Here is a 26,339-nt window from a genome sequence, read left to right on the forward strand (position 1 = left end):
TCTTCACGTAGCTGAAAATAAACAGCTTCTAAAGTGTTGCCTCCCAGGTGTGCAAAAAAGTAGGCAATTTGTTTTCTTCCCCAGCTGTTTCCAAACCTCTCCTACCCACATCCCCTCTTAGCAGCTGGATCTGCAAAGCCGTCCCTGTCCGGGCTTTTGGCTGATCACTTTGTACAAGACACCATGTTGTGTGAGAGCCCTCGTGGGACTGACCCTCATGTGCAGCCAAGGTCACTGCCCTGAGTCACAGTGAGCCAAGCCTGCCCCTGGCCCTTGAGCAGGGGCGACCAGAAGCGTTCCTCTGGGCCGTCCCGCAGGACCAGAAAGCAGTTGAGTTAGTGCTGGACAGGGCCTCAGTGACCTCTTGCTGCCAGATTTCTGATTTCCCAGTATTCAAGGAGCAGTGTTCAGAATCCTCCTAAAATAATGAGAATCATCACCAGGAAAGGGTGGTTGTGCAGGGTGCGTACACACACACACACACACACACACACACACACACACACACAGCAGCCAGGCTGTGTGTGCCTCCGAGCCCCCTGCACCTCTCCCCGGGCACTACTGGGGGGCTGGGCTTGGGCGCTCCTGTGAGCCCTGGGACAGCCACGTGACCTGAGCAGTGGGCAGGAGGAGGGGGCAGGTGCCACCACCCCAGTTAGGACTTCTTTGCCGTGAGAGCCAGAGCTCAGCGGCTGGCTCACCAGCACAACTGAGGCAAGGAACCGCGAATCACATCCATTCCTCGCGCAGGGACGGGGTGGGGCGGGGCGCAAGAATTCACTTAGCTGAACTAGTCCCCAATTTTCAACCCATGGGACGTATGCCCACGGCCACAGGAGACTACACCAATGCCATAAATTGGCAAACTGCCCTGCAGGCCCACCCAACATCCCAAATCTGGGGACTGTTTGCCCATTTTTAAATGGCGAAGGAAACCCAGTCCAGTTCATGTAGAAAGGCACGCTCCTGCGCAGAACCCAGCCCGTCCCCGCATGCGTGTGGCCTGCCTGGCAATGTGCACCCCCATGTCCCTGCTGACAGGTCCTCCTCCTCTCTCCTGGCAGCTCCTCGCCTGCGCCCATGGCCCTGGTCTTTGTGTACGGCACCCTGAAGCGAGGCCAGCCCAACCACAAGGTGCTGCTGGATGGCACGAATGGCTCGGCAGCCTTCCGCGGCCACGGCCACACAGCCGAGCCATACCCGCTGGTGATCGCTGGCGAACACAACATCCCGCGGCTGCTCAACCTCCCGGGCAAAGGCCACCGCGTGGCAGGGGAGATCTACGCAGTGGACAAGCAGATGCTCCGCTTCCTGGACGACTTTGAGCAATGCCCTCATATGTACCAGCGCACCGAGCTCTCCGTGCGCGTGCTGCAGTGGGAGGGCCCTGGGCCGGCCGCCCCGGGCGCCCTGCAGTGCTTCGTGTACAGCACGGCCACCTACGCGCCCGAGTGGGTGCACCTACCTTACCTGGACAGTTACGACTCTGAGGGGCAGCACGGGCTGCGCTACAACCCCCGCGAAAACAGATGAGGGACCGCCTGTGTGTGCACGCAGAACCTACCAGCGTGCAGCTCCGGACCTGTTAGGAAGGCGGCGGTGCCGTCCAGAGTGGAGACCACTGCGTGCGGCTGCGTGGACAGGATCCGGAACGTCTCAGGTTTTAATCCCCTGAAAAGGCACGTGGAAAGCTCCCACGGAGACCTACCTTTGTTCTCCTGACTCTTCTTCCCCTCTTCCACAGCAGGGCAACACTGCCAAGGAAGGCGGAGGCGCTGGGTGGTGGCTGTGCCACAGCGACTCAGAACGCCCGGAGTGTAAGAGCTGCTTCTTGGGTGACACTGTAATAAAGAGCTGCGGAAACCCGTATTTTGCATTCAGAATTCTTATCAGGCTTCCACAGACTGTTAGGTGACAAATCATTTCAAATAAAACCAGGTATTGAGCAAAGCGATCTGGTGCTGGGTGGAGCTTGTGCTTTGGGCTTAGGACACCGTTGGGGTCAGCTGCACCCCGCATCAGAGGGCCTGGGTTCGGGTCCCGGCTCCTCTCCCAATCCCAGCTTCCTGCTAAGGTGCCCCTAGGGGGAAACAGGGATGGCTCAAGGACTTGGGTCCCTGCCAGCCCCAAGGGAGGCCCAGATGGAGCTCTAGGTTACAGAGCTTGGTGTGCTGGCACCCCACCCCCTCCCCACTGGTGGCAGCATCCAGGGGGTAGAGCAGCCAATGGGAGACGTGTCTGGGTCTCGCTGCACATTTCAAAGTTTAAAAAAAGAAGAGGGTGCCAGTGCTGTGCGTTTGGAGGGTACTCTGGGGACAAGACGGCCCCCGTTCGCTGTGGCTGAATGCCCCAGGCTTTGCAAGGCCGTTGGTGAGTGCCTGGCCGCTGCAGCCGGGCTGTCGTTGCCTGCTGAAGGCACAGCAGCTGGGGCTGGGCTGCTCAGGGAAGAACCAGCACATTAGTAATTTGTCCTTCAGGCCTGACAGGACGCCCAGCTTCCACATGCAAACAGCACTTAAAATAATGTGAGCATGCACAGAGTACCAATTACTGCCCACCTCCGTCGGCTCGCGTGTCAGCTCAGCTCCCGTCCGTGCACAACCTCACCGCTTGCCAGCAAAGTGGGGGATCCGGGCCGGCGGGGCCCCCGGAGCTGCAGCTGCGGTCCTCAGCAGCCGCCGCCTCCAGGCACGCACTCTCGACTTAATGGTAGACTGCCAGCCCCGCTGCCTCCGTGCAGACACACCAGTATTATTTTTAGCCCGTTTTCCTCACTGGGAATGTGCTCTCGACCAGCGTTGGTGACACAGGCCACACGCTTGTCGCCAGAAGAGCTCGGGCGGTGAGCCCCACGTGCCTCTTACAGGCAGCATCCAGGGTGGCACGTGCATAGACCCAGGCAGGCAAGGAGGGGCAGGAGGCGTCCGCAGCCCTGGGGGTCGTGGCTCCTCAGCCACAGCGGTCAGGTCCTTGGTCAGGGGAGAAGGAAGCGAATCGGGTTAGTGGGGTAGCAGATAGCAGTTTTACCGTGGAGGCAGAACATGAATTCACAATGCGTTTTTGAGTTTTGTAAAGCCGGCACTTTGAGATGCTAGTGCATACAGTCTAAGACTCGGCCTGTCGCCCATGTGTATGGTGTCTTCGTTCAAAAAACAAACTGAAAAGGGCAGCCTGCTCGTTAGACAAAGGCTCGGTTTTATTGAAGTGACTGACACCAGGAAGTCTTGGGGCAGAAGCACCAATCACACTTCCGGATCTGCAGCAGAAGCTTCCGCCGGTGGCTCTTTGGCAGTGTGTCAGTGTGGACGCTCGCTGGTGTGCCGTAAGGACGGAAACCCTGCCGCCCCGTGCGCACCCTGCATGGCCCGGCGTGCAGCGGGCGGGTGGAACTGGTGCGACTGACCACACCCAGCCCCGCCAGGCGTCACTCCAGCTCCACCAGCAGGTCTCCTTCCCCGACCGTGTCTCCGGCTTTGCACTGCACTGATTTCACCTTGAAGTCCAGAGGACACAATGGGGAGAAGCAGGATTAATCAGCAGAGCCTGGAGGGAGGGCCAGTCCCCATCCCGCTTTGCACCTAGGTGAGGGCAACCGCAGGTGCATCCCTGCTGCCCAGCCCCTGGCTGGACCAGGCAGCTGGGGAAGCGCCGACCCACCTCTTAGCCCGTGCCAGCCCTCCCCTTGACCTCCAGCCCCACAGGCTGCTACTTGGACATTCCTGTCTCCGTTCTCTCACCGGCCCCTTTTGCTCAGCCAGAACAGTAGGAAGGAGTCTAGGTGGACGCACACGACACTTCTGTGCAGATAGGATGCCAGGCGGGCCTGCATCAGCGCCATGGCCTCGGCCCCAAGCCTCCACGGCAAGCAGCCTAGGCCCTGCTGCTGTGCTGCTTTCTGCAGGAAGCGGCTCAGCTGGGTGCCAGGGGCTTCAAAGAGGCCAGGCACCCACTCATCTTGATGCTGCTGATGCTGGCGAAGGCAGCAACTTGAGGGACTGCAGGCCCCATTTCTTAGGGTGCACAAATGCACTCTTGGGCAAGAGCCCGCAGCTGCAGGGTTGACCAGTGTCACCTGCTACGTTCCCCCAGGGACAGATGGGAAGGACTCCTGTGGCTAGCAGCTGTGTGGGCTGCAGACGAGGGGGTCGGACAAGTCCCCAGGCGGGAGGGGGGGGGAATGGAGCTGGGGGACAGGGCCTGAACGTAGGAGTTGGGGGCAGGGCCTTCCAAGAAGGAGTTGGTTTTACCATGGGCCACCAGGGACCCCTGCCAGCCTTTCTCCCATACACAGTGCCCCAGCCCTTGGGGTGACAGACCAGGGGACAGATGGACAAGCCGGCTCCCGCTGTCACAGGGAACTGTCAGGTCTTGGCACATGCGGTCCCCAGAGCGTGGCCACAGTGCTGCCCTCACTGTCCATCACATGCCACTAGGCAGCCGCCTCCAGAAGACACCCCTTCTCAGGAAGGGGTAGCTCAGGACTATGAAGGCCACTGCCGGAAAGGCCTGGCCTGCCCCGAGTGGCACCCAGCACTGGTTCACCTTCCTAAAGTGTGCCCCGCCCCAGCAGGTAGCACACGGGTCCCTCCTGACCTGCAGAGGAACTGCTCTCGTGGAGGAATTACCATCAAGAGGTACACTCATTTTTTTGTAATCTGTAAAACTATTTCCTGCTGTGTCCCCTCGGTCTCAGATAACTGCCTGCCTTCCAGACAGATGTCAACATTAAAAATTAAACAGCCCTTAATTCCAAAGACATTAAGGTGTGGAACAATTGTGCATTGACTGCTGGAACCCAGGGTGGTTGTCTGCACCACCTCTCCCCCACGAGGCCAGGGCAGCGCCTGGGGACCGAACACCCCACCGCACTGATCCTGCACCCACGTGGTGCAGTCCACGCAGGACGCAGAGCTGGGAGTTTGCTCCTGCCACCAGGCCCATCATGCACGTGGGCACGGCACGGGGAGCGGTTGGGGGGAGGTACCTTGCCGGTCTTGCCAGCTGTCATGCTGTTCTGCATTTTCATGGCTTCAATCACGCAGATCTCTTGACCTTCTGATACCTGCAAAGCACACACAGCACTTCAGAGCATGCTGACACTCAGGAGCTGGGCGCTGACAGGTGGCTCTGACGCCCTAAACCAGGAGGCCATCCTCAGGGGATCCAGAGGAGGAAGGGGCCAGCCTCGCCTGCAGGCCTGGGAAAGCTGTGCTGTCCCGCGCAGAGGGAGGCATTTGAACTGAGGAAAAGGCTCCAGCATGAACTGTATGGCAGCGGTGACGTGGCCCGGTGTAGATGCTGGCATCTACACTCCTGCAGCCACCTGCGAGCAGGCGCGTCAGCCCTCCAGGCAGCAGCCTGGCCCGGGCCCCATGGGTGCTGCCACAGAGAGGCTGCTCCAAAGGCACCTTCCCCAGGCAACAGCCTCTCTGGAGGCTGGGATTCTGAGGAACCGCAAGCAGTGTGGGCACAGCCGCACTCTGTCACACCTACACTGGACATTATGTGTCAATCTCCTACCCCTGTCGACTTTTCCCGGGCCAGGATGGGGGAAGGCACTGAGTGATTTCTCCCCACTTTGTGACAAAGGGCCCTCCAGGTCTTTGAAGCAGCAGGTCCCACCCAGGCTGGCGTGGCTCTTTCCTGACCCCCCCAGCTGATCCCCAAGTCCTGCTGCCGCAGGCCCCCTGGGAAGTGCAAGCTGTCTCGCTGGCAGCGTGGCTTGCCTGAGCCCTGCATGAGCTCCCCTCGGGTGCTGGGCTGCTTTTTCCTGGCACAGAGATCTAGGAAGAGAGGGGCTGCCAAGGTTGCAGCGCTGGCATGCCCGAGAGGCAGGAAGCAGCTCCGATGCTCCCCTTCCCCGACACCTGCGCCTGCACTCCATGGAGCACCAAGGCCACCTTGCTGACGCTGCTCCTCGGGATGTGTACGGCCAGGGCGGCCACCAAGGCGATGCGGACGCCCCGTCAGGGATGGTGGACAGACACTTCCTGCAGAGCCATGTTCCTCTTGTGAGGGTGTGTGGGGAGGGCGGGTCCCACGCAGGGAGGCATGGGGTCTCAGCAGCATGGCAGCTGGGCTCCCAGAAACCAGTAAGACCTGGGCACTGGACACGTGGGCAGCAGGGCCGGGGGCTGTCTAGAAATGGATCTGAAACTCAATGGCACGGAAATGCCATGTGAAGAATGAATCAGCCCTCCAGCTCAGACAGTGCCTGGGACACACTCATACAGTGCAGAGCTCCTACCAGGAAACCCAGGTGCTGGTCCCCCCAGCCCATCCTCTTCTGTAGCCCCCTTGGGCCCAGGGCTGGCTCCGTGCCCACCTCCCAGCCTTTCCCTGCACCAGCCGCTGTGCTCTCATTTGCTGCTCATGTCCTCTCATCCACAGCTTGGCATCTGCGTGCCTCACAGGCTCCTTGCTGCCGCTTCTCTCTAGGAACCTGCGAGTGAACTGGCCATTCATTTGCCACAGCCATGGAGAACCAAAGCCCGGGCATTTCCAAGGGGGTAGGGGCCACCCCACCAGTGCTGCTCATGGGAAGTGAGAAGAAGGGTGGCCGGGCCAGGCCACACAGTTCTTTGCAGCCCCTGCAACTTCATGGGCCCCTGACACAGCTGTCTATTAACCAGCCTTGTTGGCTGACACCATGGACAGTGGGAACAGAGGGGAGGAACAGAGGTGTGGCGCCAGCTCCTGTCCTAAACCAGGAAAAGGAAAGCTTCAGGCACTCAGGTCAGAGCACACGGCCAGGCCCAAAATGAACTCGGCCCTTCCCTCTCTGACGTGGGCCTGGCAGGCTGCATCATGGGACCCGCGGTGCCCACGCCTCCTCTCAGTGCCAAATCATATGCTCTGCCTCTGATGCCATTCCTTGTTTTCCTCCCCCCATATCTCTCACGTGCCCATGGACACTACTGAGCTGTCAGCAGAAACCCAAGGAACCCGTGGATCGCTCTGTTTGATTCACTCATGCGTCCCTGGGGGAGAGTGAGGGGGAGAGACAGAAGGAAGAGGGAGGGAGACAGCGAGCTTAGAAACTGTCCCTGAGGGACTGGTGCCGTCATAGCAGCATTCCAAATCAGGCCCTGGACCCACTCCCTGCCAGTGCTTGGGTCCCCACCACCCACACAGGAGCACTTGGTACAGCTCTGGCTCCTGATGCAATCATGTGAGCAGTGGACCAACATACACAGGTTTCTCTCTCTCTGCCTTCTGAATAAATGCACTTACAAAAAAATTGTTCCTTGATACTCTAGAAAGCAGTGAGATTTGCTTAGTCCGACAGAATCATCGTGTGCATGCATGCGTGCAGACACTCACACCCACATATACACATGCGCTTGGACCTGACTGATGCATTCGCTGAGATTCAAGTTACAGAAGGTGGTGTGAACATGGCCATATCTACCAGGCCCTGGGAGAGGCTGGCGCTGGCTGGCACACTCAGTGGCCCAGGTTTGTGCCGATCCAGGTGCCAGTTCCTATGCCCCAGAACTGGCACAACGGGGCACTTCCTGAGGACCTTGGAGCCCTGGCACCCAGTGCTCCCACACATCCCAGGGTGCACAGGGGGCTGGCAGCAGCCTGGCAGACTCGATGCTTTGCAGCTGGCCTGGGGGGCACACAGGCTTGCCTGCCTGCAGCCCCCCAGCCTGTGCGCACGCAGGCCTGCTCGGGACTTGTGACTGATCTGCTAGAGGCTGACTGCCTGTGACAGCACGTCTCCCGTGCTGCGCTGACTAAACACTCACAAGTCACCCAAGTCTCTCCGATCAGCCTGGCGGGCCTGATGTATTTCTCCGCTCCCTGTCTAATTGGCACAGAGTCTGGAGGTCTCAATCCTGGACCTTTCATCCGGCTATTGCGTCCTCTCCTTTGACGTGGGGTCAGGGTTCACATTCGCATCCGATTATTAGAGCGGCCCTCATTAAGCAGGGCGCTGGCCGGGCCCCAGAATCAGAAAGCTTGAGAGATCTCGGCCCACTGACTCAGCAGATCTTTGCTGGTTTTGGGGTCTGCGTGTCACCCGACATTGCTCTGTGCCGGAGAGTTCCCGACACCTCCAGTTGATGATTAACTGTGAATGATGGGAGATAGCATCCAGTAGAGCCAGCTGCTTGCCATGGTCGGCAAAGTGACTCTAATGGATACAGGCTGCCAATTTTCCAGTCTTACTGGCAAGTCTTCCACGTGTAATTAAGGGAAGTTATAAATGATATGGAAATCTATCAAGTTCCATTTATTTTCAGAGGACTCTTTCCCTGGAGACCTTTATCTCAAAGCTTTGTTGTGCTAATGACTGAAGCCACTTCTCACTGCTGATTGCAGGCTTCCAGCAAGTTCTATTCCCTCCTCCACAAAGACAAACAGACGCCGGGGCCTGCTCTTCTCAGAAGGGAACCGTGTCCCTCGAACCACCGCCACAAGCTGTCTGGCCAGGAAGGAGGCTCACAGACAGTGAGGGAAGAGGGGCAGTATCTAGCACACATCAAAGGAAGCCCCCCAAAGTAGGGACTTAAAAGCTGAGCTGGGGACCAGAGAGCCTTCCAGCAGAAGGTGGTGTAGCTCACTAATGTCATTTGATTTGGAATAAAAGCATGAAAATGATGGCAAAGGCCTAAAATTGGAGCGGTAAAGGATGACTGCACAGCCTTCCATTTCTCAATTTCATCCTTCGGAGCCACAAAATGGGAGTGATACAGTGACTGGATGAGGTTTACAGTAACAGCTGCGGTCGGCCCACACAAGGGAGGCCCCTCTAATGGGCTGAGGTCTGTTTGGAACAGACGGGGAGCAACCACACAAGGCTCCCGGGCAGCCTAGGCGCGCACGGGGTGGGGGCGGAGGCCAGAGTCGGATTTCCTTCAACACCTCTCATCGTCCGAACCCAAAAGGGTTCTCCTGTAAGTATGGGGCAGTGGCCATCCACGGCGGCGGGGTGCAGGGGGGAGGCTTGTCTCTGCCTCCCCCTCTCCTGCCCTACGAGCCCCCCTCTCGAGGCGCAGTAAAGAATGCAGGGGAAATTGTGCCAGTAGCATATGGCTGTCTACTGTGCTAAACATTCATACAGAAGACAGGTTCATCAGTCATCGGAGTATCTGGATAAAAAATTAGCTCCTGATGGATGGTATTTTGAGCTTACCTGCTGCTGCTACATTAGCAGAGGAACACAGGTTTTGAAACCCACATGACATTAGAAACTGCAGACCATGAAATACGACACGTGCAGAAGCCCATAATGTACGCCAGATTATACCAAATCATAAATAAGCTATTGAAACCCTCGGCCGAAAATTGGGCCTGCTGCAAGGGACCCTGGCTGGCTTCTGCGCAGGCCAATTAATGCGCAGCACCTGCCGCCCAGAAGCGGTTGTGAGGCACTTCCGAATGATCGGCAATTAAAAGGAAACTGTTTCCTGCCTGTTCAGACAGCAACTGTTTCAATGCAAGACTGAGCACCAAATCACTCGGTGCAGCTGAGAGCGCGGGGCCGGGTGGGTGGGAAGGAGGATTTTCATGGAAAGAAGAGCCTTTCTTTCTTGTCCTCCATTCTGTGTCTCCCTGCCAAGCGAGACAGAAGGCTCACAGGGCTTACGGGCCTGCCGAGGTCTCTGCTTCTGCCATCCTGGGTCACCCTAAAACCAGCAATTGATGGCAGCTGCCGAAGTGAAACTCCTTGCCTCCCATCTGAAAGATCCCTCCCCATCCTCCCCACGGGCTCAAAGCACAGGTGCACAGGCCGGAAGAAAGGTGCAGGTAGCTGCCCCGCAGAGCAAGGCATCTGAGACTGTTAACAGGCTCAGCCGGGGAGGCCGACAGACACCTGCCCACAGGGGACATGCAAGGCCACAGCCCATGCCCTTCTGGGGGAGCAAAGGGACAGGAGCCTTGGCCACTTCACAAAGAAATGCCCCAGCCCCTCAGCTCCACCTGAAAGCCCCTTTTGCGGGCAGCGGAGGACACAGGCAGGGAGGCCCCGGCGCTGTGTGCCAGCCCTGAGCCCGCCGGGTCTCCTGCGGCCACTCCTTGGAACCGACCAGGGCCGCTGAGAGGACCAGTTCAGCAAGCCTTGTTTCCCCAAACACTCCAAGTGAAGGGAAACACTGCCTGCTCCCCGCCGCTCAGCCCCTCCAGAGCCGAAGCCTGACACTGCAGAGAACTAGGCAAGGCCAGCAGCGCCAGGTAACGCTCCGACCTGGGGTTCCTGCTTCTGTGAAGCCTGCTGTTCTCTAAGACTCGGTGAAACCACTCAGCTTCGGTTTCTCTTCGTCTCTTCTCAGCAAAAGGGTGAGAAGAGGCAGCCGGAGTCTTGGTGGGCTGAACACGGCCATCTTCAGAAACGTTTAAGCAAAGGCACCAGGTCCTCCAACTCCACACAGACCGTGTCGTGCAAGAGCGAAAGCAAACGCCAGCCCGGGGGCCTCCCCACACTGCTTTACTTACTGATGGGCCCAGCAAAAGATTTTAACCTTACATGGGTAACCTTTTGCTGGGCAAGTTCAGCTGTAAGAATTCCCAATTCGATCCTCTCAGCAAAAGGAACTCTAACAGTGGACGCTAAGCTTTACCTGGAAGAGATGAAGAGAATGTGTTTGCTTTTACAAGGACCCAAGTCAGACTGGGGTGAGGCCCTGGAGCAGGCTCTGGTCTACATAATGCTTGGTTGCTAACTAAACTCCAGAGCAAACGTGGCCAAGCTGAGCAGAGAGCACGTGGGGGCTTGCAGAGTTGCTCTGTAGGATGTCAACATTTCAGGTTCAAGGATATTAACAAGTGTGGGAATCTGCACATCCGTGCAGTAGGCAGGGATGTGAGGTCTGGGTGAGGGGCTGGCATCTCGTCTAACTGCTTGAATAACCACTGTTGCAAACCATGTAAATTTAATTATTATGATTAGTTTAGGATTGGAAATCCAGGTATCGGCCAGGCTGGTGTTGGTGCCAGGGAAAATGCAATGATGGCCCGGGGGCTGCCTGGGGACACAGGTGCAGCAGACACACCTGTCCGAGGGCCAGTTCCAGCTCTGCCGGCAGAGGAAGCCAGAAGGCTCATCTCGTCAAGAAGTGAAAAAGCATTCCCCTTGGGTACTTCCCGTTTCCCCAGATGGGCAGGGAGCTCAGTTCTGAAGTGGGCACTGTGAATGCCAACCCCTGCCACAGGGCACCTGACTCTTGGGGTCCATGTTGCCCACAGCTAAGAGCAAAGGCAAGGAGGGAAGATCAGGGCCAGAGGCAGTGACGCATGAGCACAGAAGGGGAGCAGGTGGGACCAGGGCACTGCCCGTGGGAAGACCTCAGTCCTGGGAAAGATCCAATGTGCAGCCAAAATGGTTGTCCTGCTTCTTGACTCACAAAATACCCTCAAGTCTGTCTCTATCACCTTGGACAGGCTAAGAGGAAACACACAGTAGCAACAGGCACTTTGTGAGCTGCCAACTTTCTCAATGTCCCAGCTGGCCAAATTATCGGCTACCAGCTGGGAAAGCCACAGAGCTGGTCCCCAGGCCCTGCCATGAGGCCCGGACACTAGCTGGGAAAGCCACAGAGCTGGTCCCCGGGCCCTGCCATGAGGCCCGGACACTAGCTGGGAAAGCCACAGAGCTGGTCCCCGGGCCCTGCCATGAGGCCCGGACACTAGCTGGGAAAGCCACAGAGCTGGTCCCCCGGGCCCTGTCATGAGGCTTGGGACCATGAGCCATCCAAGGCAGCAAGGAAGCTGGCTGTGTGGGCTAGTCTGCGCTGACTGAAAAGTCGTGAGGCCACTATGCAGTTAATGTGCTCTTGCAGCTGGCCCTGTTTTGCTGCTATTTTTAACTTTTGTTGAAGACATCACACGACGCGTCATGATGACTGGATTCTACTCTACAGAGCAACGTGCTTTGCCAATGCAGCCGCTCTTGCCGAAGGTAACGGTACTCAGAGCTGATACACCTTGAACGTTTTCACTCCAGAATATGGAATTTTAAGTAAAAAATCTAATTTTGATTTTGTGAGTGTTCCCAAGGTTATGAGAATGTGTGTGTGTATATATAATGTATTTTATATGTATGCATGTATATACATATATGTATGTATATATATACACACACACATACATACTGCAAACAGCAATGGGAATAACATTTCCAGAAAATAAAGTTTTTAAAGGCATGAACAAAGGCTTATAAAAGTCATTCTGCAATTGTTTTCTGATTTAAAGTTGTGATTCTTGGCTTTAACCATTCATTCATATTCTCCTTCTTACTGCCTTGTTCCCCGATAAGCATTTTCCTGTATTAACCATCATTCCTTCTCTATGTGTTTAATAAAAACAAGAGCTACACAATCATGAAAAATAATTTTACTGCCACACTTACTGGAAAACAGTATGGAAGGGCACCTTTAAAAAGTTCGTGGAAAGAGTATTAATTTTTAAAAGGCATAAATTTCAAAAAACTCTTTGCACCAAAATAAACTTATCCTTGGCTCCAGTTTGCGAGCCCATAAAGAAAGCCTCTGGACGCCTGCTGTGTGACCGGAGCAGGCACTCGGGGCGGCCACGCTGCTGCGTGCAGGAGTGGGGTTCCCACGGCAGCTGGCCTGCCACCTGCTCCGCCTCAGAAAACCTTCCTGAAGGTTCCAAACTCCTTTCTGCAACTGGCTCTGTGTGTGACTTGTGTGACACTTTTCCAGAGCTCAGAGTCACCAGACCCATTATTGTGCTATTTGTTAAGTTCAACACAAAACCAACACATTTAAGCTGTGCAGGAAAACAGAATACGTGCATACCCTGAGCTGCCTGCACGTTTTCCCAACAGACAGAAGAGGAACCTCGCTCAGCTAGCCTAGAAAACCACGGCTCAGCTGGTGTGCTGCCAGAATGCAGTGCACAGAACCGGGAGCAGCACACTCTCCCGCCTGCGTGCTGGCGTGGGCTAACTCCCTTCACGAGGTGGAACTCACCACAAAGCTGGCCTGAGCGCCCACGCTGAAGCTTCGCTCCCTGTCCATCTAACCCTTTCCCGTTCGGGACACTTTGCCCGAGCAGCCGTTTCTTTCTGGCAGCAACACCACTTCACCCACACAATGGCAAAGGATGTGAAAGCAAGTTGTGCTGGCCGCAGAGAGGAGGGGCAGGTGGCGAAGGCTGCGCGGCCACCCTGGCCACCTGCACAACAGTGTTTAGAGATGAGGGGAGGACACAGACAGAGTCCCAGCACCAGGAGACACAGGAAGTACAGGGAGCATGTCTTTCACTGGGAGATTTCAAATTCTGCCATCCCCCAGGGCCCACGCTGAAGCACTGCTGGTGGGGTGTTTGCCCTGCAGCGAATCCAGGAGGAATATACCTCAATCTCTCTTGTTAAATGCCCCTCACATTAAATGATTAAAATATTAGCCAGGACATGGAAAGCCTGCAGATGTGGAAAATCGAGGCTAGGACTTGGCAAGGAGACAGCGACGCTGTGCCTAGCTGCTGCCTGCTCAGCCCCTGAGTGGCCACGGAGAGGCAGGCCCAGGGCCCTGGACTCGGATGCTGTCCCCATCCCCACTCCCCCACCGCCGTTCCCCTGTCCCTTCCCCGGGCACCTGGGCTCAGGGATTAGAACAGTGAGAGCTCAGGGTAAACATCTCAATTCTTTTTAAAGCACAAATGTGATTTTTAAACTAAATTCCCCATAACCAAGGCTGATAAGTGCAGGGTGGACGTCTCTAGGCTTTGGGACTCCGGCGGGGGGTGGGGTGTAAGAAGGAAAATGTGAAAACCAAATGAACGCCTCGGTGTCCGCCAGCTCATGACCTGTCACCGGAACAGCTTCCTGAATGAATTCTCAGACACTGTGGCGTGTGACTGTCAACAGCAAGGGCAAGGCCAGAGGCCGCCTCCTGGGGCACTAACCTTGTGGAATGAGGAGTCACAGCGCAAGGCCTTCCCTTACATCCAACACATGCACACACCCACGCACATGCGCGCACACACAGGCACGCATCCCCTCCCGTGTGCGCACATGCACAGTCACCAAATGGTCCTGACTTCTCACCCCCGTCCACGCTCCTGCCAGGAAAGCGTCCCCCCGAGAGCCTCCTTCCGGGCACAGCTGGGCACTCGCAGCCCTTGGCCTCTCCCATGCTTTCCCAGATAAGCTGGTACTCTGCTTCCGGGCCACCCAGTGAGGCCACACACCCACCTTGGGGCCAGTGGTCACGACATGGCAAGGCCGAACACATGTTCCTGCTCAGCCTAAGAAGACTACTTTATAACCAAGGAGTAAGGAGTAAGTCATTTCCCCAACAACTTCACTGAAAAATCACATGGGCTCACCACATTATCCACAGACACCCATCACATCTGGCAGTGACAATTCCCACACCACAGCAAAACTGGAGCCCTGTGCGTCTTGGTCTCCACGCACTGGTGACAGACACCTTTCCTAAGACCACACGTCTGGGCGGCTCCCCCAGTTAGGCCCTCCGGCAGCTGCACGTGGAAGACTTTAAACCACGCCCCCACACTCCCCACACCTGGCCCTGATTCTCCTGTGAGGGGACGCACAGGCTCCGGACGCCTTGCCGAGCCGCCTGCAAAGGACCACTTTTCGGGTGTCTCTCTCTCCCACCCCACCTCCGGCTCTTGGGAGGTGCTCTCCCCTTCCTCTCCCTTCCCAGCTCACCTGGTCCCTTCACAAATAAACTTATCTGTTTGCAACAGAAAAAAAAAAAGGACCACTTCTCCAAGGAAGCTGCCAGCATACCTACACCGATCCTGCCCGAGGCCGGGTCTGGGAAGCGTCAGCGTGGGCCTGGCCGTAACCGGGCTCCAGCTGGTACAAGACAGAAGATGCTGAAACGGGTAGACTGGCCATACCTGCAGCCCCACTGTGCTGCCTGGGGAGGTTCCCTGAATTGGCAGAGAAAGAACCCACCACTTGTGGGTTCTGCTGCTGGCCACAGGGCCCGCAGGGGACACATGAGGCCATCAAGCTGCCCATGCACAGGCCAGATGCGCTCTTACCATGTCCCCGGGCGCCACCGAGACGGCCACCACCACGCCAGGCATCGGGGAACGCAGGATGCTGCTCGTGTCCTCAGCCACTTTCTCCAGCATAAACTTGCTCAGTTCAGCAGCGAGTTTTGTTAAGACACGCACCTTGTACTTCAACGAAACAAAATAAAACCATAAATGATTATAAATGAGGAACTGATATTTCAAAGTAGTTCATTTACAACCAGCTTTCAGCCATTACACTGAAGTTACAGTCACATCCTTAAAATCAAATGCGCTTTCATTATCTACACAGTTAACAGGATCTTATAGTTTCTTTGTGGCATACATACGGTATGCCAGTTTTTACTTAGGCAATTTCTTGAAATGAAAAGTGTTCCAGTTATTAATCAACAATAAGCACGCATCCTGTAACATTAAGATAATAAGACACATGGCAACTTTACAAAGAAAACTGCGGATTTTGTGTTCTGTTCATTGCTTACAAACTTTTCCCAAAAGCAGCAAAGCCCGCGAGCTGGCTGAACTGACACAGACGTCGACACTGCGCGGCGGCCAGCAGATGGCAGCAGATCGCCACGTGTGAGTTGCTGCACCCACCAGGGAGCAGCCGCGCTGGGTGTTATCAAGTTAAGACAAAGGGTTTCAGCGTTCATTTTGGCCAAAACAATATTGAAATCCAAATTTTGTCTGTGATTTAAAATATTGCATTCATGGTTGAACATTTTACGTTTTCCTTTTCGGGCTTACCAACGTGTTTACCGAGAGAAGGATGAGATGTGACTGCAAACACCTTCTGTACCTGCAAGGAAGACAGTGACAGGAAACGACCCACCCAGCCAGGTCTCCAGGTCCCTTCCGGGAGGGGCTCGCCAACAACCAGGGCCAAACACAACACTTCTAATACAGAGAATTCCCGCCCTTGGGGTGAGGTGGGGGAGGGAGAAGCCCAGATCTGGGAGAAGGACCATTTGGTCTACGCAAAGAGTAACACGAAAAACGGCTGGAGGGAGCGTTCCTCACAGATGCAGCCACTGTCCGATGGCTCCTGGCACCCCACCGGTGCACATCTCTCTGGGGCAAGACAGACACACCACTGAGGCAGCTTCCAGGAAGCTTAAAAAAAAAAAACCCTCACAAATGAACCTTCACAGGCTCAAAGCTGGTGATGAGCTTCTGGGGCAGGGAGGGCTCACAACCCAAAGCTGGCCTGCGCACTCGGCCCAGGCCCGGCCCAGGCCCACGCTGCACCAGGAAGGAGGCAGCACTGGGCAGGCTGAAGAGCAATACTCCTGAGTGTGTGTTTTGCAATCACGACGCTCGAGCGTCTGCCAGCTTCTGAAGGACATGATCCTTAAGTGGAATTACAGTGCAAATCAAAGCTTTCTGCTCCTATTAACACACATCCGAGTCACCAGCAGCCGGTGCACAAAGCAAGGCGCAAGCCTGCTGCTGTTAGTCTAATGAAGACTCCGGGCAGAGGGATTCTTTATCAGCCATGAATTGTACCTCCCAGTCCTTCATTAAGTCCAGGGGGGCAGCGGGTGGAGGGAGAAGCCAGAACATAATTGGAGCAAATTGCAGTTTCATGTTTCATCCTCCGCACTGGGTCTGCAGCGGAGAGGAGAAGCCACCCTCCCGGTCACCAACTGAGGCCCCTTCTGTAGACACAGGACCAGGCCAGGCTGCTGAGCTGCCAGAGGGGCAGGCGGGCTTAGGGTGCTGCTGTTTGCACGATTTCATTTCAAAAACGTTCAAGGCCAAGTGTCAGGTCAGGGCCAGTATCGCACGCATTGAGACAGTAACAGGGCCCTGGAGCACAGAACGGATGCTCACAGGTAAGCCGGGCCCTGTGCAGACAGCAAGGCCGTCCCTCGCTCCACAGCCACGACAGGGTCTCCCCTGGGACTGGATCTTTGACTGTTTTCATCATTTTCCTCTGGTGCGGATTCCTTTCTCGGCAGGGCTCCTGCTTGGTTTGGAAGGAGATGTGAAGGAGACATACCCTGAGGAGCCTCTGGGGCCGGGAGATGTTCCTTTTCCTTTTGTATTTGTTTATTGTTCTGAAATCTGTTTGGGGGATAAGCAACTTATTGTAATCACAAGTTTAAGAAAAAAAAAATAGTAACAATGGAGAACACCCCCTCACGAGGCCTGACCTCTCTGAACACACAAAGAGGGGGTGCACAGAGAAGGCCTCTGGCAGCAGCCAGCTTTGATGTAGCTCTGCCCCTCAGGCTGTGCCCCTTAGGCAGCCAGTTCAGAGCACCTGAGTCCCCAGGGCCCACAGGGGCGCTACCCAGGGAGGGCTCCAGAAAACACCACTGAGGAATGCCAGCCAGGACTTAGAACTCAAGTGCCTGCTGCAGCGGGCAGCCATGGCGAGCAGCGCTCCAGAACTGTGGGTGTGCCTGACCACAGGCTGGGGTTCCGGCCTCAGCCACCAGGCCAGCTGCGTGGTTCCATGGGAGTCCTGGGGGAGATGGAACCTCCCTGGCTGGCTTAGGGGACCCCACAGAGGGCCACCCGTGTGACCCTGCAGGTGCTCCTGGGGCTGCGGGCCTCCTCCAAGCGTGCCTGACAGTGAAGCAGAATGAGGTGTCACCCTAACAATCCACGTACCCCCGGCGAATTCACTCTGGTGTCTACCATGTGAAGCCACGTCTCCCACACTAAGAAAGGAAAAGGGAATCGCAGCAGCCACAAAGGGACCAGGAAGGAAACCACAGAAGGTGGACAGCTGAGACACGCTGGCAGCGGCCCTGGCGGGGCGGGACATGGAAGTGGAGTAAGGGAGGGGGCTAGGGGGTTGAGGGCAGGGGACTGGGGGCAGGGGCGGCTGCTTTCCGGCCAGCCCCAAGTTCAAAGGCAACCTGCAAACGCAGCTGGCACCTGCGCAGGAGCCCACCGGGAACTCAGCACCCCGCTGGACCCTAAACGCTGCGTGCTGGGCCTCCTTCAGCTTCCTCCCCGGGCCCCGCTGCTGGGGCCAGCCTGTTTCCTGGGTGTTTTCAGTGGTCACTTCACACCCACCATGCAGTCTCCTTTAAGTGGCCTGGGCCCCAGGTTCTAAGTCATTCTCCCAGGAACAATTCTGTTCAGCTGATTCAGTGCTGTTGTCTTCAACACGGCCACCCTTGACCATCTCAGTCAACACCAACAAGGGCAAAGGATAAGCCTGAACTGTGCATTACTTGACATCACTCATGTAGCCTCCAGGAACACTGGCCACTTGCTGCGTATCCCACCCTCACCACACGCGGTGGCAGGCACAGGCTGGCGGCTCCTCCGGCTCCAGGTTCTGCCCCCTCGGGCCCTCCACACCCGCAGAGCTGTGTCTGCATTCCGCACGTGGCATTATGTGCACCAGTTCGAGCGTCCTTAACTCGAAGCTGGAGAAAATGTGTCACTTACTACTGTGACAGAAATGACCACCTTAAAAAAAAAAAAGCATCTTCCAAGGCACCTATGTGTCAGAAAAGTCAGGAAAAACGCTACATGTAAACGTGCAGACTTAGGCGCAATTAGCATTGTCATTCCACTGTTCCTGGCCCAGGTTCCTCGAAGGACACCCAGATAATACTTGAGGGTACCACGACTGGGTGCAAAGCCAGGGACAAGACTGTGCCCTCCACTTCAGCGTAGGGCCTGAGGGCTTGCGTTCTTATGAAAACCAACTGGGGTCTCCCAGACAGAAAGCCCAGAGCAAGGCAGGCTGTGCGTGTCCCCTCTGGAGTGCCCCCGTGAAAGGAACAGCCCTGGGCCCGCCCAGCAGCAGCCTGTTAGCACAAGGCTCTGACAACTCCATCAGCGTGGTCTCAAGGTAGCTGTCCATCAAGACGCATCATTTAATCCAACAGCACTCGGAGGACTTTCTCCTCCAACCCACATGACAGCGTCTCTACAGCTCTATTTATCCCCCGCGCCCGCTCGTGTTTACGATGCTGCTGTAATTAGAAAGCATGCAACAGGCAGCAATATCACGGAGATTTCCATTCTGCAGGACTGCCCTGGAAAGGCTGATCTGCCTTCACAGAGTCACGCTAAATGACAAAAGGCTATTTTCTTCCATCTCCCAGCTCAGACAGCACTTCATTTGCAGCTACCTATAATTAGATTAATGGTGTAGTGCGGTACAAAGCGGGCCCACTTCTCATCACATAGCGTATGAATTAGGACACACACTTATTTCAATTCCAGGCAGAGAAAGCTATGGCTGGGGTATTTAGCATACCCTTTATGCTGGAATGAGATGTTAATTGTGTACCATTACCTCTAAACTGCTTGCTTGTTGTATAAATCACTGTGCTAATTGATGCAGAGATAGAAATGTAGCCACAGGCAAGAAAGCAAAGGAATGAGAGCTGAAGATAGGGGAGAGAGGATTATCAGGAAAACCAAATGGGGCCGTGGTGCCTTTGAAATCTCAGCTTTCTGCCCCAAAGCAGGATTTCTTCAAGTACAGCACAACTCTTCATAGTACCAAGTGATAAATTAATTTTTTACATTCCTTTTTTTAAAAATACCGATTTCTTTGGAGAAGTTTTGATTGCCAAAAATCCAAACAGCGGGTGTGGGGGTCCTGAGTGCACACTGGTGAACGCGTGGAAATGTGCACTCCTCAACGGAATCCTCCTCCGCCTTCGCCGAGCACCTGCTAACGAGTGACGCTCGAAAACTATCTGAGCTGTTGCAGAAATTCTGCCCAAAGCTGGAAGTTGGTCTTGTAGACTGAAAAATAAGTAAGTAAAAATAACCAAAACGGCTGTTGATTGAGATCTGCTGGGGACTCTGCACACAAGCGAATTACTCACTTAGGAAGTGAGTCCAACAGGGCAGACCATTTGCATCTGACACTGAAACTACAATTTTTAGCATCACCATCATCATATCACCTAACGGTGACTTATTTCTATTCTAGGCCATAATTTCACCTTACTAGAGGGTGCGGAGAAGCAGAAGGGAGACATTTTTCCCCTGAAACTAACAACAAGAACAAGGAGCTCTTGGTAATGGGACAAGCCTTCGGCCTTTCATCTCCAGGAGAGGCCCTTTCTGAGGCGTCCCATTCGGCTCGCCACAGCTCGGGGGGTGCGCGCCTAAGAAGGGGGACACAGAAGGGGACTGTCACGGGGCACGTCTAACCGTCAGTGAGCCACATGCGCCCGGGAAGTTCATGAATCAAGTGCATGGCGGTGAGGATGTGTTCGCATTTTTTTTAATGGCAAGGCAACAGCGAGGTGCAAATTACTGCTGTGCACTTTTTCACAAATTCAGCTTCTTAGTAATTAGCACTGTTAGGATTAAATTTTACACAGAGAACAACTGCAGCGGGTCAGTTTCTAGTTCAGCTTCTCGGCTTCAGAGTAACAGTTAACATCTTCAGCTCCCACAAGCTCACGTTTGCCGCAGACCATGCGGGCTGACCATGCGGGCTGCCCGAGGGAACATGGAGGAGGCAGGGGCCCCAGAGCCCAGAGCCCCAGGCTCTGGTTATCACAACTGTTACATTTTGGAGGAAAATTCCAGAGCTTCTTTGTTGGAGGCCAAGATCTTCCTTCTGTGTTTACAGAGGAGCCCATGAGTGTCTCACTGTTTAACCGAGGCACCTGCATTACAATGTCCACACTTTACCGTTAGGGTCACTATGTTAAAAAAGAAAATAACCACAAAGAAACATTGAGGGACACTTAAAGCCCAATGTCGACAAAATAAATAGGGGGAACTACCACGAAACAGACCTTCCTCTCCACAGCCTGCGGCCGGGTGACATAAAGGGCCGCGCGGCAGCAGAGATCTGGGAGGGATGCAAGAGCCTGCTCCCAGGCCCCCAGTGCTTGTTTAAACCGTTCATGCTAGAACATTCCAACGCACAGCCACAGCCAACAGGCCCATCTCCTGTGTGCTGGTGCTAACAGGGAAAAGCGCACGGTTCCCGGGACTATGTCCTTACTCTTCCGCACACACTCCTGCTACTGAAAAGGTGTGAGACACCACGTGTATGACAGTCAGCCTGTTTCGTGACATGAGCTCAGTGTCAATACACTGCAGGGACAGAACGCATGGCCTTGTCCACTGACATTTATCAGTCACTCCAGAGCTGAGGTTTTAGTTTATTGCTGGCAAGTTGGTTCTTCATCTTACCACTTCCGCTGGACCAGTGGCTGTGCACCAGAGAGTAACACAGGAGCAACAAAGTCATTTTTTGAGAAGAGAATTTTAGCACTTACAGGTGAAAACATATTTCCAACAAAAGAAACAAAACAAAAAAAATGTCTAAAATCAATTTCAAAGACTCACTTTAAAAATTTTTTGCTTAGGGCTGGGCGGCGTGGCCTAGCGGCTAAAGTCCTTGCCTTGAACATGCCGGGATCCCATATGGCGCCGGTTCTAATCCTAGCAGCTCCACTTCCCATCCAGCTCCCTGCTTGTGGCCTGGGAAAGCAGTTGAGGACGCCCCAAAGCCTTGGGACCCTGCACCCGCGTGGGAGACCTGGAAGAGGTTCCAGGTTCCTGGCTTAGGATCGGCGCAGCACTGGCCGTTGCACTCACTTGGGGAGTGAATCATCGGACGGAAGATCTTCCTCTCTGTCTCACCTCCCCTATATATATCTGACTTTGTAATAAAAATAAATAAATCTTTCAAAAAATTTTTTTTGCTTAGAAATAAAAGGTGGCTCCATTAAAGGAAGGAAGCACCCTGAAGCGAGCATCCGGCAGTTTGGAAGAGGATGCCCAGCTGGTCTGCATGCCTACTTGTGCAGGGACACGGCCACTGGCCCCAGGGAAACCCCCCTGCTCTGCCTGGGCCTGGCTTTCCTAACGAGAGACAGATTCCTTGCAGTGCTACCGCCACAGTCAGGGATTTCTCTCTTTTTAGGAACACTGATGAAAATTACACAGAAATGAGATGTGTTACTTTGAGGTATTTCCCTTGTCACTGGGATCTCTTGTGTCTTCAGACAGAACCAAGAACGATGGAGAAGGGCAGGCTGCCACACTGCAGGCAGGCCTTATTCCGAGGCAAGGCAGGACTTTGCTGGGAGCGAGTGACTTCGTGAGGGTGTCCTGTGTGCAGGTGCACCTGGGATACAGAGGGTCAGCATCTGCCAAGCTAAGTGGGTACACACTGCACACGGGCAATTTGCAAGTGGCGCTTTCACATCCACAAAGGCGAGGCCATTTACAGCGAGCTGTACAGAACTCAGAGAACACAGCAACGTCCTTTCTGTTTGATCCGGAGTCTAAGAGATACATTAGAACTATAATGAGTCATGGTTTTTTGCCCTTTTTACACAAGAAAAAATATTATAGATCTTTGAAAGCCTTGTACTCAATTATGCAACAATTCCAGCATCTGTTAACAGAACAAGCTGTTTCCATTCTGTGCCCTGAATTGTTTTATGTAATTACAAGTTTATAATATAAGGTATTTGGTAAACCAGTAAGGAGGCACCTTTTTAAAGCACTATGTAATTTGGGGTACAATGAAGTGTTCTCTTGCAAATCTATAATTAGGGCAGCATCAGCTTACAGAAAAGTACAGGAAATGTTATAACAACACAATTATGGAAATAGGCATATAGGTAGGGAAGTGAACCATTTTGCTAAAGTCGTTACCCCTCTTTTTCCTAAATTGTTTTTTGCTCATCTGAAGTTAAAGTAACAGTGTCAGGGAAGCAGAGCAGACTCCCTTGCAGGGAAAGGATGGCGGGTTCGGCCTTCCCCTGCAAGTCCCTCAGTCCTGAGCTGGAGCAGGAGCAGCCTGGGCAGAGAGCCAACGCTGGGCCCTCCAGCAGCGCCATTGTCTCCATGGGCATGTCATAAATGGTGACATACAACTGGTGTGAATTCACCGAAAAAACTCACAATTGAATACGCCACAAGGTTGCCTTGTATGGGACAGCAATTCACAAACTAAAGTACAGGGAGGCAGTATAATCAAACCTAGGGATGACCAAGCAAATGCTGAGCTCACTGTGAGCAGAGAAGCGGGGCCTTCCTCCAATCCTGCGCTTGCCTGGAGCCACAATGGCTTGGCACCTGGCACAGGCAGTTCCCAACTGAGCCACAGCGTAAAGCTAAACCTCTATGGCTTGTGCAGAAGACAACCGACAGCGCGGAAGGTGGGTGAGACCTGGAAAGCCTGTGGTCCAGCAGAGGACAAGGAGCTGTGGTCTGCACGGCGGAAGGAGTGGACAGTGGGGTCAGGGCTCTGAAGCCAGCCACCTCTGCCTGACACCCGACAAGCCATCACTTTTTGAGGAGCTGAGCTTGTTTGTCAGTAAATTTCATCTCCCAAAGTGAGCATTTAGCAAGTGCCTGGCAGGGGTAATTCCAAGTGCTACGCTCTGTCTCCTCGCCGAACATCTCATGTCCTCAACAAGACAGCAGTGGGTAGAAGGTCTTATGTATACACATACCTATATGTGTGTGTATATGTACACATGTACATACATGCATGAATATATATGTATATTTACGCAAACATATACAGTTGCAGATTGTACGGTATCTCAGACTGGCAGCTTCAGATTGTCAGTTTTTATTGCTATAACTCCACATGTGTGAGCGCAACTGGAAGAACTTAATCTTCAGCACTCCAGCTCCAAGGTCAGAGAAAAGAGGTCGGTCAGGCATTCGGGGAGCTCCTGCAGCAGGCAGGCAGGGGGTGGCCCTGCAGCTCCCCTCTCCTTAAACTCTTCTGCAGATGTCTGGTCAACCAGTCACAGAATCGGTGCTGGCCATTTGGGAACCATTTGTCAGGTTTATCTGGGCGAGAAAAAATGATACATAACGGGGCAGGGAGCAGTGGAGTTGGATTCTGAGTTCAGACAGTATAATTTGACCAGAGGAAAGACAGTCCTGGATGCCCAGACAGGGCTACACGAGAAATGCCATCATCACTGCTGTCACAGTCGACAGTAACACACAACCACAGAGGCGGCAGCACGGTAACTGGGGCAGCGGCATCATTGGGAGTCATCGTGGAGATGATGACGGAGGCGGCTCGGACATGGCTAGAATTCAGCAAAGCACATGCTCCCCCGCCCCCGGCTCCCTCCTAAGCCCACGCAGGCACACACTCCCTGCTCACTGCGGCCCGTTCTTTGCCCTCTCCACTGGTAGGATTTTCAGCTCAACAACTTGGCCTTCTGTGCGTTTCTCACAGGGGCCTTCTCCTGCCAGGAATCCTGCCTTACCTGTGCCCATGTGACTAAGCATCTCTCCCAGACTTTAAAATTGTGTTTGTAGCTTCTCACGGCAGGAACATTCATGTTTGAAGAACCTGACATTTTAGGAGAGAAAAAAAGGAACTGGGGGGACTGAGTTGGCGAGGAAATCTTGAACACTTCTGCAAAACTCTTATTTCCGTAGGATGCAGCCTTCCTTACAGGCTTGCTGTGATAACTTCTGTAGTGAGGAATTACATCAAATACATCCATGAAGTAATGATGTGTACTAAATATGCTTTCCTCCCTCACATGTACACATGTGTGTCCCCACAAATACGTCAACAGCAGGTAAAAAGAGGGCAGACATCTTCTATACAAAGAGACACAGCGAAGGTATTTTGCTACCCAGCACTTTGGATGCATTATGCGTTGTAACACTAAGTCAAAGAGAACACGAGGGAAATGACTTTTCTTTGTACATCTTCACTCATTTTAAGCAGGAGGAAAACCCCTTGGCCCCGTGTTGACCCCCATTCTCATCCTGACACACAGAGCCCTCCCGCACACCACAAAGCAGCGTCAAGTGGCCCTGCCAGCCCCTGGCCCCCCAGATGGGCAGGACTCAGCTGTCAATGCCCCTCCTGGGCCCTGGGCCCACTCCCTGCGCAGGTCTCCCACCAGTGCCGGGAACGCCGTGTATATGCCGCCATCTGCCCCACTCCCACTTCCCTCCTCAACTTTGCTTCCTTTTTCCTAATTATCTCCAACAGCGTGACGTTATCTGCAGACGACAGATAACTCTGCCTGGCTGCGGTGACTCCGTGACAATTTTCCCTGAACCCTCTTCCCTCTCCACAAAGTGCATTTTCATCTCCCACACCCGCCGACAGGAAGCTCCCTTGAGCAGTAACCACACAGTGCCTTTCCACATCGAGGACCAGCTGCGCCACCAGGTACAGCCCAAAACTTCAGTCGCAAGGAAGAGGACCTTGTTCCCTAGGGACACCTTTGTCAAGAAAAGCCAGCTTGTCTGGGCCGACTGAAAAATGCTGGCCTAACTGCTCATTTCTGCAATCCAATGATACGCCCAAAAGCCCGGGTGGTGAGCTTGGGGACCAGGTACTGTCTAATGAAGCAACCAAGAATGCCATCCCACTGCCCTGCAGCTCTTTCCTCTGGGCCAAGAGCCCCCAGCAGGAGGAGTCCGGGGAGAGGGCACAGGATGGTCCACGGGGACCAGCCCCACTCACCAGCAAGTGCCTTAGAGGACGCTCCCAGCATGGCACCAGGCAATCCTGCTGCACAGCGTTACCCTCACGATGGTCATTCCCGGAGCAGGTGCATGGCACACTGGTTAAGATTCTGCTTGAGACACCTGCCTCCCACACTAGTATACCTGGGTTTGAGTGGTGGCTTGGCACCAAATCCCAGCTTTCTGCTAACATACTCTGGAAGGCAGCAGGTAATGGTTCAAACTACATGGGTCCCTTCCAGCTCTGTGGAAGACCTAGACAGAGATCCCAGCTCCTGGCTTCACCCTAGCCCAGCACTGTCTGCCCAAGGCATTTGGGGGCTAAACCAGCAATTCAGAGATCATTCTGTTTCTCTGCATTGTAAACACACAAACAATCTTTTTGTTAAGAGAATAGCTTATTTTTTAAAATTTCCTTTATTTCATTAATTACATTGCATTATGTGACACAGTGTTATAGGCACTGGGATTCCCCCCACCCCTCCCCAATCCCTTCCCCCATGGTGGGTTCCTCATAGATTATTTTCAACTGGAACGATTCACTCTCGTCAAGCTCACACAGGAATTTACAACCAGAAACAGCTGTAAAGGGCATATCCCCTAACTGTTTTATGAGTAAGCTGCAGTCAGTCACTTTTTTTTTTAAGATTTTTATTTTTTAATTTATTTGAAAGGCAGATTATAGAGAGGAGGAGTGTCAGAGAGGATCTTTTACCTGCTGGTTTCCTTCCCAAATGGTCACAATGGCTGGGCTGGGCCAGACTGAAGCTAGGAGCCTGTACTTCTTCCAGGTTTCTCACGTGGATGCAAAGGCGCAAGCACTTGGGCTATCCTCTCCTGCTTTCCTGGGCACATTAGCAGGGAGCTGGACCAGAATCAGAGCAGCCTCATATGGGATGCCAGACTCTCAGGCGGAGGCTTAACCT

General features: G+C 54.2%; 2 protein-coding genes across 3 annotated transcripts in view; one reads left to right on the top strand and one right to left on the bottom strand.

The window, feature by feature from the left end:
- The window catches only part of GGACT (gamma-glutamylamine cyclotransferase), a 29,127-nt gene extending 27,341 nt beyond the window's left edge, over window positions 1–1,786 (top strand). For both annotated transcript variants that reach the window (XM_058670628.1, XM_058670627.1), the window contains exon 3: window positions 1,063–1,786. In XM_058670628.1, coding sequence (XP_058526611.1) covers window positions 1,081–1,533 — 453 coding nt within the window. In that variant the 5' untranslated portion in view covers window positions 1,063–1,080 and the 3' untranslated portion in view covers window positions 1,534–1,786. The remainder of the gene's footprint in view (window positions 1–1,062) is intronic.
- A 1,391-nt stretch (window positions 1,787–3,177) lies between these two features.
- Window positions 3,178–26,339, bottom strand: part of PCCA (propionyl-CoA carboxylase subunit alpha) — a 376,803-nt gene continuing 353,641 nt past the window's right edge. Inside the window, exons 22-24 of the mRNA XM_004577373.2 lie at window positions 14,995–15,135; window positions 4,985–5,062; window positions 3,178–3,493 (exon numbers count right to left, since the gene is read on the bottom strand). Of these exons, the coding sequence (XP_004577430.2) occupies window positions 3,425–3,493; window positions 4,985–5,062; window positions 14,995–15,135 (288 nt within the window). The 3' untranslated portion in view covers window positions 3,178–3,424. The remainder of the gene's footprint in view (window positions 3,494–4,984; window positions 5,063–14,994; window positions 15,136–26,339) is intronic.

Source organism: Ochotona princeps, chromosome 12 (assembly GCF_030435755.1).
Source record: "Ochotona princeps isolate mOchPri1 chromosome 12, mOchPri1.hap1, whole genome shotgun sequence".
NCBI classification, from domain to species: Eukaryota; Metazoa; Chordata; class Mammalia; order Lagomorpha; family Ochotonidae; genus Ochotona; species Ochotona princeps.